This window comes from Lontra canadensis, unplaced genomic scaffold, assembly GCF_010015895.1.
Source record: "Lontra canadensis isolate GAN:19392208 unplaced genomic scaffold, GSC_riverotter_1.0 scaffold1, whole genome shotgun sequence".
NCBI classification, from domain to species: Eukaryota; Metazoa; Chordata; class Mammalia; order Carnivora; family Mustelidae; genus Lontra; species Lontra canadensis.
The window spans coordinates 125856358-125868558 of NW_022630995.1; the positions used below are offsets into that span (position 1 = coordinate 125856358).

Consider the following 12201-nt stretch of genomic DNA (forward strand, 5'->3'; position numbering starts at 1 on the left):
ATTAATTACTACTACTCCATCCACTTTCCATCTACCAAACACTTTTCTTTGGCCAAACGCTTATTAAAATCTGTAATCATTATCTCACCCTCCACTTACCATTGTTCCTTGTAAGCTAATGCCTTTTTTAATTCCTTTGCTCTCATTTTAGAGAGATTTGAAGCAGTGGGGGCGGGGGGAGACAGCGAGAAGCCAAATACAGACAAATCACTGTTTTAAGCAGAGTTCTAAAGTATATCTTGGGCAACACACACTTGAGGACCACTGGCTAGAACCTGATTGGAATACTGGATGACTGTGGACTAAATACATGAACTGATGAATTTATGCGAAATTAATGATTTATGAAAAACAATGATGTATGTTGAATTATCAACCTGGGGGAATCAATAGATCCTGAAACAAAAATTCTTGTCAAACAAATGAATAAGAAAGACAAAAAAGAAGGAAGGAAGGAAGAAAAATCACAAACATGTTAACTGTAGTTATTTTTTTAAAAAAAAGATCTTACATTATTATTTTTTTTAAGTAATCTCTACTCCCAACATGAGGCTCAAACTCACAACTCTGAGACAAAGCCTCTCATGCTCCACCGACTGAGCCAGTTAAGCATCCCTAACCATAGCTATTTCTGTCTATCTATGGACACATTATTATATTCATCTTCGTACTTTTCTATGTTTTCTAAATTTTATGCACTGTAGATCATTACTTTTAGAGTGTAAATGAGTGTATGGGAGTAAATTTCTGTACCTTTCCCAATACCTCAACTATGCAGGTGAAATAAAGTCCACAGATTAACTGAACAAGCTTTTACTGAGTGCTTAGACCAAAGTTACATACCTCAGAGGCAGTAATAAATAAGTAAGTATTTTCTGAATCATGATCTGAAAAGAAACTGTTTTCAAAAAGTTTAGAAGAAGGAAGTATCTTGTGGGCAATTTTTTAAACTGAAAAGCAATAGTGTCTTCCACATTTTTACATTTAATTTGTTTAAAAACATAAAACATGTATCTGGTACCTATCATCTCACAGATTCCATGCATGGAGTTGGAGATCAAGAATTCATAATCTGGGTGCCTGGATGGCTCAGTGGGTTAGGCCTCTGCCTTCGGCTCAGGTCATGATCTCAGGGTCCTGGGATCGAGTCCTGCATCGGGCTCTCTGCTTGGCAGGGAGCCTGCTTCCTCCTCTCTCTCTGCCTGCCTCTCTGCCTACTTGTGATCTCTCTCTGTCAAATAAATAAATAAAATCTTAAAAAAAAAGAATTCATAATCTAGTGATGTCTGGGTGGCTCAGTCAGTTAAGCATCTGCTTTTGGCTCAGGTCATGATCCCAAGGTCCTGGGATTGAGCTCTGCTTTGGGCTCCTTGCTCAGCAGGGAGCCTGCTTTTCTCTCTGCCTGCCTGTTTCTCTCTCTCCCTGACAAATAAATAAGTAAAATCTTAAAAAGAAAGAAAGAAAAAAAAAAAAAAGAATCCATGGGCGAGACTAAGAATCCATAGTGATGGTGTGGTGGGTTCTTGAAAAACACTCAGGGAAAATACAGCTGCCTGCATTTTATGATGTATAAATGAATGCATATGTGGCTGATTCTTTTGGTTTTCTACCCAACAGTCACTTTCCCCACTCTGCATTTCTCTTTGTTAGAGCCTTGATTTTGTTCCAGTGACTTAACCCTCCCCATATGTGACTTAGGAAATCTCCCCATTAGTCAAAGCTAATCATGGTAACGCCATATTTCTCTTGCCAATGATTAAAATCTGTAGGGCTTTTGAGAAACTAAGACACATGGAAAGAAACCACCCCCATCTTCTGTTGGACTTTGTTGCATCTGCACATAATCCCAGGAGCTTTGGGGACCATACTGCTCAGCCTGAAAAAGAATCCAATACACAGAGGAAAACAGAGCCAAAAGAATCCTAGAGAAGCAGATTCAGAACTCTGATGTACCATGCTTGGACCCTGACCTACCTTTGGATCTTTTGTTTTCTGAGAAAAAAAAAATCCCTTTATTGTTTATTCCAATTTGGGTTGGAGCTTCTGTTACTTGCAGCAAAAGGCATCCTAACTGATACAATATGCTTTGTCTCAGGAAGGGGCTTTGGTGCAAGGGGCTGATGAGAGAAAAAGCAGTTGGTACTATTAAATGTTAGGCAAATTAGACACACAAAACTCACACCTGAGGCAGGATTCTTTGCTGATGCTCAAGCAAAAAGGCTTTGTTAAACCAGGAAATTAGGAACAAAAGTGTGAGCCCCATAAATGATCAGTTTCCTAATGGGGACTTAAAAGTGGCCAGCACTGATCTTTTTTCCAACCAAAGCAAGTAAGTGGAAAAAGTTCAGGAAGTTTTCCTCATCTAGTGGTTATTACAGAGAATTCTTTTGTGAGGGTCTAGAGCTTACATGCAGTAGAGACTGTGAACTTCATTCATTCACTAGCTCGCACATTCATTCATTTAGTCAACAAATGTACTTTTGAGAAGACACCAAGTGCCAGGCATATTAGTCAACAAGACATAGTCCTCTGACCTAAGGAATTTATTTGTCTAGTGGGAAACAAAGGTGTTATATATTTATTTATTGGTTAATTATAAATTGTGATAAATGCTTTAAGTTTTTATTTATTTGACAGAGAGAGACAGAGAGAGCATAAGCAGAGAGGGGGAGTAGAGGGATGAGGCAGAGGCAGGCAGAGGGGGAGTGAGAAGCAGGCACCCCGCTGAGCAGGAAGCCCAATGTGGGGCTTCATCCCAGGACCCCAGGATCATTACCTGAGCTGAAGGCAGATGCTTAACTGACTGAGCCAGTCAGGTGCCCCTGAGAAGTGCTTTAAAGGAACAGAAAAGCGTGCTATAACAAACATAGGAGGGAAAAAGTATCCTTAACTGAGAATGGAGACTGAGAGAGTCAGACAGTCAACATGAGTAAGTGACATTAAATTGAGAACTGAAAGATAATTATTCAGAGGGAATTGTGAGCTAGGGGTGGAGGCATTCCTGGCAGAGGAGACCAGGTATAAGAAATGAAAATACACCAGTGTGACAAGAAGTTAGCAAATGAGTGGGGGTGGAGGGGAATGTGAAGTAAGTTTGGAGAGAGAGGGAAGGACCTAATTATACGGAAGTTTATGTGAAGAATTTTGGATTTTACTAAGTACAATGGGAAGCTACTAAAAAGTTCTAATCAAAGAAGTGACAACAATTTATATTTTTTAATGATCCCTATGGCAGCTGCACGTTGAATATATTTGAGATGGGGCAAGAAAGTAACCAGTTACAACAATTGTAGGCAGGAGATAATGCTGACTTGGACTAGGGTTGTAACAATGAACAGGGAGAAAAATGGAAGTGAGAAATATTTTGGATGAGGAGAGAGCAAAAGGTTAAGGATGCTTCCTAGGCTTGTTGTAAACAAATGTGTAAAGGCAGGTATTATAAATGTGAAAGAGGGAAAAGGCAGAGAAGTAGGCTTTGGAACAAGAAATGATTGAGTGTTCAATGTGGGATGCCTGTCAGTTATCCAACCGGACATATCAATTAGATAGCTGGTTATAAAGATCTAGAATGGAGGTTAGGGTTGGAGGTAAAAGGTTAAGTATCATCAATATAGAGATGGCATTTAAAGTCACAGGAATGGATTAGTTTATCTAGGAGAGGGAGAGTATGAATGAGAGGAGGAGAAGAGAAGCCCTGAGAAGTTTCATATTTTAAAGGGTGGGGAGAGGAGGACCCTCCAGAAGAACATGAGGGAGGAGCTGGTCAGGTTGTTTCTAACTAGTAGAGGTCGATAGTACTCAAAATGAGGGTTTCAAAAAGGAGGAAGTGGTCAATTATATTGATTGCAAAGAAGACAGGGAAATGTCCTCTGATTTTGACACCATGGAGGTGACAGATTGCTACAGTGAGATTATCAAGTGTATTGAGTTCTGCTGCAAATATCAGAGAATCAGTTTACTGTGAATTAACCTTTGCACATCAGAGTCCATTGGATCCAATTTTAGAGTTTGAGTTTCTTTTCTGAGAGGTTCTAACTATTTATAAGGATGGATATTTCATGAGTTTACTTAAACTCCTATTTTTTCCAAAAAAAACCAAGAAGTAAATGTACTTTAAAAATGTAATAACTCATTCTGTTTTGCAATTACCATATGGGTACATTGAAGTCTTTTGTAATTAGCGGGATCTTAGTGATCTTAATTTCCCTTAGCTTTATCCATTTTGCTATATTATCATTCTAGGAACTATTTCAACATTACTCAACAGCTATTCCCAACTATGCTAGAGAAGACAAAATAATAATAAAACAATTTGGAATTGCCTAGAAGGTTGATTCGATAGTAAAATAAATCATCATAATTACATCATTCTTCTACTCTTTTATTGTATTGTTCAAAGCACTGCATCATCTTGTAAGAAGGTATAAAAAAATCTGGAGATATGATTTTCATAGTTTTTTTTATTGAACCTTTTATTAAACACTGGTGAAAATTCAGAAATTTCATATTTTGTTCCATAATGGCAAAGAAAAGAAAACTGATAGAAGAAAACACTTCAAAAGTATTAGAAAAATCAAAAAATAAATGCAAAAAGACACTAGACTTTAATGATAATGGTGAAATTTATCACACAAGTGGAATACCAGATGATGAACCTTTATTTATTTATTTTTTAGAGTTTTTATTTGTTGTTTGTTAAGTAATCTGTACACCCAACGTGGAGCTTGAACTCAAAACTACGAGATCAAGAGTCGCATGCTCTACCAACTGAGCCAGCGAGGCAGCCCCAGATGAGTCTTTAGATGATGATATCCTAACTTTTCTCACACTCAAGAATTGACAATTCAACAATATATATTCAAAGACAAAAAGGAAATATGGTATTCCTATATATTCAACAGGAATGACTCCATTATTCAATATTTTACAAGAACCCAAGCCATCCAAAACACATGTCATGTATTTTGTCATCTTTTTTGATGTTTTGCATCATTTATAGTTGATATAGTTTGAAGTCAACAAATGCTAAAGGCAATGTATATGCAAAGATGACTGGAAGGAAATCATGGTATAGGAGGAAAAACTGATTGAATTGCTAGATCTTTTTTCCTCTAGCTTTACTGAAATATAATTGACATACATTATATAAGTTTAGGAAGTCCAATGTGTTTAAACTGCTAGTTCTAATTGTTGTTTATAAATCTAAATATGAAAATATTTTACAGCTAAGAAGATGGTTACCTTCTTTTCAACAAGATTTCAAGCCACCTATATTTTCAAAAGTATTTTTGCTGATTCAAGGGCAAGAAGCAGCAAAAGTAAGAATAAACTAGAACAATAGAGATGTATTTTTAATTTGGAGTAAGTATTTATGAGATGATTTTACTCCTGGTTCATACACATTGATCAGTAGTTGTATGTAAAGGATATGGTTTGGGGTACCTAGCCTCAGTTGGTAGAGCATGAGACTCTTGATCTCAGGGTTGAGCCCCATGATGGGCATAGGGATTACTTAAAAAAAAAAAAATGGCCCATTTAGGGTAATGTTTCTATAATTACAGGAAAACATAAGATAAAAACTTGATTTTGCTATGTTTAAATTCTTTTTTTTTAATTATTTATTTATTTATTTGACAAAGAGAGAGAGAGAACACAAGCAGGGGAAGCAGCACGCAGAGAGAGAGGGAGAAGCAGCTCCCAGCTGAGCAATGAGATTGGGACCCTAGGATCATGACCTGAGCTGAAGGCAGACACTTAACCAACTGAGCCACTCAAGCACCCCACACTGTTTAAATTATTAAAATTTATTTTAAAATTGTTTCACTACCATCCTTTATTTTTGCTTCTTATAAATGATTTGCAAAATGACTTAAAAATATGAAAAAATAGGGTGCCTGAGTGGCTCAGTTGGTTAAGCGTCTGCCTTTGGCTCAGGTCATGATCCTAGGGACCTAGGACCGAGTCCCACATTGGACTCCCTACTCCGCAAGGAGTCTGCTTCTCCCTCTGCCCCCTCCCACTCATTCTTTCTCAAATAAATAAAATCCAAAGACAATTTTAAAAATATATGAAAAGATAAAGCAGGTCCATTGGTGATTATTGGTGTACTGAGGGTTCAACGAGCAAGAGTTTATTTATTTCACATAAAAAGCAATAGAGAACACAAAACAGGACCTTCTTATAGACTGCTTTTGGCTTCAGATAACAGAAATATTATCTCATCAAATGCGGAATGTCAGCTTAGGGTAGAGGTATTATGGCTCAACAGTATTATTAAGACACAGCTTGTTCCGCCTCTCTGCCCTGCCATCTCCAGAACTAACTGGTTTCACGCCCAAGCTGCTAGTAAGATAGCTGTAGAATTACATGTAGACAAACAACATTCAAAGGAAGAAACAACAACAAACCACATCTGTCCTTATAGTTCTCGATTAAGAGTGAGAAATCACTCCTTCTCTGGCTCCTTTCCTTCTTGCCTCCTTAGCTAGATTTGCCTCACGGGCTTATTCCTGAACCAGTACCTTGCAAATGCATTGGAATTACCCTCAGATCATTCAGCTGCTTTGGGGATAATGTCAGTTTACCTGAGGCCTGCTGGCCTAGGGAAGGGATAGACACCTGAACAAAACTGGAGTTCTGTTAGGAAGAAGGGGTAATAGATATTATTAGGTAAGCTACAGAGGCAGTCTAATCGTACAAGCGAAACTCCTAAACCAACTTCCAGAACATACTTTCACGAACTGGAGAGAACTGTCACCAGGACTCAGAACAGAGCAGGGTAAGTACGTAAGCCCTTTTACAATTCCTCCTTTCCTGTATTAAATGTTATTCTGTCATCTCCCAAGAATTCTGGATATTGCTTTACTCCCTTCTCTTGATAGCTGCATACAGGAACAGCCAACCAATAGATTTTCTAAGATGGAGTGAGTGGGATGAGGCAAATGAGATGTATGGAATTGGGAGATAAGCCACATGACCGAGCTGGAGACTGGGAGTATGACAGACTTATGGGATGAGGCAGTGACCAATGGATGACAGGCAAAAGACGGGGTTTTTGAAGAGGCCTTCAACAGACAAAAAGAGAAATAATGAAACCGGGATAGGAAAGCTGGTTAGAGCAATCTCCCCACATTTTGCTGGTCAGGATTTTTGCATGCTTTTAAAATTAAGAGCGAGAGGTGTGGCCAGAACCAGAATGAGGAAGAATGTGGTGTTGAGAGGAAGCAAAGGGAGAAAAAGGGAGGGAAGGGAAAGGGAACCATTTCAGTTCCTTTTTTCCTCACCTAACTGAAGTCTGTTCTTAATAGTTTGAGATGCACACACCCCCTTTAGAGTTGCCCAGTGAAGATCAAAATTGAGGGTGATGTCTGGGGCAGGCTGATCTTTGAATTGCCTCTTTTGGGTAATTCTGCACACTTGGACTGGGGCTGGAACTGAAATAGTCCTTGCAGGTGGGGGGGGCACAAAGTACACGATGCCAAATTCCTCTTCAGTGTCCAGTTACAAAAGCTGTAGGCATAAGAGAATATACTTGAGTTGGGGGAATAAAGGACATTTTCTGAGCAAGTATGGGGGAAGGGAGGGTGGGCAAATGCCAGCCAAAACATGACCTGGGACCATGTCTTAATACACTCACAGCAGATGAAGCCGCTACCTGTTAGATAGGATACTGACCAATACTGCCAGTTCCATGAGGTAGATACTTCCAGTAAATAGAGATATAGAAGCTGCAAATCAGGATTCTGTGTATACTCCATTGTGCAAAACAAGGATTGCTTATTGGCGTGAACACTTAATCCAACCATTTTAATAGTAGAAATCTGAAAGGAAAAAACGACTGAGTTTCAATTTCTACCACCTTTCCCTTACCTTTGTGAAATTTCAGCACATCATTATTCACAGTTAGTTTCCTACCAAAGCCAGAAAGAGGTATTTTTAATTACTATGTTCATGGAAATACATTTGCCTTTTTGAGTTTCCACGGGTCCTCCTCTGAACAAGTCTAAGAGAATCCAGGCGAGTCACTGTTCACTGCTCATGAAGGAAAGCTAGGAGAGGCTTTATCTTTATCTCTAATACTCTTTAGGAGAAAAACTGAAGAGCTAACGCTATAAGGCAGATTAAGAAGCTGCTTTGAGTCTGGCACGTTCCTTCACCACCACAGGCTGTTTCGAGAGTTCTACACCAGAGGCTGAAGTTCTCATGGAGGCTGGGTGGGACTGGGTAGGAAAGCCGACTCAAATACGATTAACTCCTCCCTTCCCCAAATCAAATAATATCTATCTGCTCTTGCCATCAGATTATTATGTGCCTTGATTGTTAAATACGTATTAGGAAAGCATTCTCTTTTTAGGACATAGCTTCTCAGTTTTCTAAATCAATGTAGTAAATTCCATGTGTTTAATTTCACAAGCAACTTTTTATATAACTATAGTATAGTGACCCAAGATGCTAAAGAGCAAATAATTCGACTAAACAGTTTAAATTCAAAAACAAAAACAAAAAACGGAGAGCTCTAATCTGGATATGGTAGAAACATGCCAAAACCTTGGGTGTCGTGAGATTCGAATCAGTCCTGTGAAACAGCAACCTCATGTATTATAACACCCCCCACACCCCCCCGCCATGGGCTTACTATACATGAGCACTTGCACCTGCACAAAGCGAGGACCCAAGTTCAGGGCTTTGTCTCAAAAGAACAAAGATCGGCCCCGCTGCGCCCTTGCTTTCGAAAGAACGCAGCCACCTCCGGTACCCCTCGCCTCTAGCTGAGCTGAGCCACTCCCGCAGCCCACCACCGCCGCGCGGCGCCCGCCCCCGCCTCTCGGGCCTCTTTAAGCCCCGCGCCCGCCCCGCCTCCGCTCCCCGCGTGCCGGGAGCACAGGACCGCCCGATCCGGGCCTCGCCTCCCGCCGGGGTTACGTGAGCCCGGGGCGGGCGGCTGCCGGGCCAATGGCCGCCGCCCGGGAGGCCGCGCTCCTCCCGCGCCGCCGCCACCGCCGCCGCCGTGGGGCTGCGGGCTCCTCCCGCAGGAGATAACTGTCAGCGCGCGAGGCGGCGGCGGCGGGCCGGCTCAGTCATATGACCGGCCTCCGGCGGCCCCGAAGCGGAGCAGAGTTACTCAGCCGCAGCGGCCCCGCGCTCCCACAAGGCTGGGCGGCCGCGCCGCCGCCGCCGCGATGGCCCAGCCGCCGCGGCCGCCGCCCCCGGCCGCGCGCTGAGCTGCCGGCCCCCCGAGCGCCACGGCCGGAGCTGCAGCGGCGGCGGCAGCATCATGGCCCCGACCCTGCTCCAGAAGCTCTTTAACAAAAAGGGCAGCGGCAGCGGCGGTAGCACCGCGTCGGCGTCTGCCCAGGGCAGGGCTTCCAAGGAAGGACCCGCGTTTAGGTGAGGGGGCGCCGGGAGGCGAGACTGGAGCGGGAACGGAGTTGGCTTTGGTGCCCGCCGGGAGAGGGAAGGAGCAGGGAGTGGGCCGCTCGGGACGTCGCAGCCCATCGCCGGCAACGGGTCCCGGGCTTGTCATCGTGGACGCGCTTGATCCGAGGGTGGCCCCGAAGCCTCTTTGACCGGGAGGGTTCTTTCGTCTCTCATTCCCCTTCTTCCCTCCCTCTCTTTCCCCACTACTCAGGGTCCCTTCCTCCTTGCAGAGAGTTCTCTTGTGTTCCTTGGGATTCCCAGGCGTGCGCTTCCTTCGCTGTGGAGGTGGGAGATTGGCGGTGAAATGGGGTGAACCCCTTCCCGGCAGAGCCGCCTGGGCGTCTCTGCGGGCGCTGCAAAGCTGTGAGCTGTCATTTTGAGGGCAGCTTCAACCTATTGTGTACGTGACAGTATTTTGAAGTTAGGAAGGAACAACAGTCAAGAAAAAGGCATCTTCCTTCTTTCTTGCTGTATATGACAGGCTTTCAGACGGATGAGTGAAAGTATGTAATTTCCACATCATTTTGAAGGTTGATGCCGCCTGATGTATGGAAAAGGGGAGTAAGCTGCTTTTATGAAATGGTTGAGTGTTTAATTTAACAGCGGTGATGCATATATTTAATAGATCCGACCTTGTGAACACACACCTTTGGATAATAATTTCTAGTATTTATTGAGCGTTTACCAACTTAAATGGTTTATGCTGATTTCTTTCATTTATTTCTTTAACAACCCTGTGAGGTAGGTGCTATTACAACTCCCATTTTACAGATGAGGAAACTTAAAGTCACAAGGAACTTAAACAGCATGCCTAAGATCCACCGCTGTAGTGGCAGAGACTGCCTTTGACCCAGGCAGCTTGACCACGGAATCCAGTCTTTAAAATCCCAACGTTATTCTGCTTTCAAGAGCAAACTTTTAGAAGGTGACTTAAAATGTCCTGTGTTGCCTTTCAGCCCACATATGTAATAGGTTTTGTTTATGTACTTTTAACAGTTTTATTCAGTGAATTTTTAAATTATCTGCTTCCAGCTGTGACACAGTGCTACACGTTTTTTGACCAAAATGTCTTGCAAAATTAGTTTATGGAACAAGTCCAGAACCGGTAGAATAAACCTTTTAAAAGTTTGAAGTGAAACTTTGAATACATTTTGGGTTAAGTTTTATATTCTAGATTTTGCTTATCTTGAATCCCATTCATTTAGAACATAGCCCCTCATTGCAGTTATGTGAATATTAAATATCCGTATTTTGTTGTGTGTGGGTGCTTGTGGGTGTGATTTTGTTTGGAAGGTACATTGTGAGGACTTTAAACTACCCTAGTTAAATTCTCATGTTTCCTTTAGACTAAGTGGGTTCTTATAATTCGAGTAGGGAATCCTGTTCCTTTCACTGCTTTGAGTACTAGTGATGTTTGTGTCCCTTCTCAGAATGGTAGAATTACTTCAGACCCAGGGTATGGAATTTCTTTTCTTCCCTCCCAGTAACTCAGACTTGATCAAGGGAACAAAGCCTAGAGGAAAAAGGGCATGTGTGTTACTGGTGTCTTTACTTTGGCAGCCCTTGTCAAGGACATTTAAAGCCATTTTAATGCTGGTGGAGATAGTGGAGTTACACTGTCATTGTTTCCTGTGCTCTCTGCCCAGTTGCCCACCACCATTTCCTCCATCCACAAGTTTAATGGAGTGTATTTGAACAAAAAATTTTTGGCTATATTTAGGGCTTGGCCATATTAGGGCAATTGATTCCCACTTTGTGGGAACATTTTCAGTATAATGTTCTGACGTCCCATTGGTGTATAATGAAGAACACAAAAGTATGCCAAGGACTGTTTCTTTTTTTTTTTTTTTCCTTGACCTCCTTAAGATTTTCTACAAGTTTTTTGAGGTAGATTTTTGAGGTAGATTGGGAGAATTGGAGCAGTCAGTTGAACATTTCACTCCTGAGGCCCTTTAGCTGTGTCCCTGCTCGGGGTCACCATGGAAAAAGAAGTGAACTAACACATGTCTGGGAAGACGCAGGAAGGATAAAGCAACCAGTGCACACCAGATCAACTAAGGATACCCAAGCAAGTCTTTCCTCCTGCTCTCTCTGCACCTTGTCTCACTCTTAGATATATATGATATATTATGTATAAATAATTATGTGTAGGCCTCCTGGGAAAAGTCTCTTAGCAAATTTCCTTTTCTTACCCTTGTGCTTCAATTTATCCATTTTATCCATATTACCAGACAGAAGCTGGCATGTGCTTTTTGGGGAAGTGGGTGCCTTATACAGGGGATAAGCTGCCCTTAGGAACCCACTTCATAGTTGAATAGATTTTCAGAAGTTAAAGTAAAAACCCTTAGGTTAAAAATCTAGTATTCCTAACGTGAATTTTTATTTTTCAGTGCATTTAAATATAGCATGTAACTTGTGGATCTTGGGAATGAAAGTCTCCTGAGGAATCAGATAGACTTTTTGGGCAGTTTTGTAGCATATATTAACATATATTTTGGAGAAAAGCCTAAGTAAAAATAAGATCCAACTTTATATATTTTTATAAATATATACATTATATATATATATATATAGTATATATAAAGGCATGCATATACACACACACATATGTATATTTGTTCTAGAGTTTTTGAAAACCTTTTTATATCTGTTCTGTTCCCGCGATGGGCTTTCACTAGTTATTTTAAACTTTTCTCCAATTCTCTGAAGTTTAGCCTTTCCGCAAGTTTTGCCCTCTGTTTTACTCTGTGTACTCTTGTGCACTTCCTGGGCACTTCCCTCGGT

At 41.5% G+C, this 12201-nt stretch overlaps 1 protein-coding gene across 2 annotated transcripts in view; it reads left to right on the plus strand.

The window, feature by feature from the left end:
- Nucleotides 1-9169: 9169 nt before the first annotated feature.
- The window catches only part of FNIP2 (folliculin interacting protein 2), a 130871-nt gene continuing 127839 nt past the window's right edge, over nucleotides 9170-12201 (plus strand). For both annotated transcript variants that reach the window (XM_032863378.1, XM_032863404.1), the window contains exon 1: nucleotides 9170-9387. In XM_032863378.1, coding sequence (XP_032719269.1) covers nucleotides 9275-9387 — 113 coding nt within the window. In that variant the 5' untranslated portion in view covers nucleotides 9170-9274. The remainder of the gene's footprint in view (nucleotides 9388-12201) is intronic.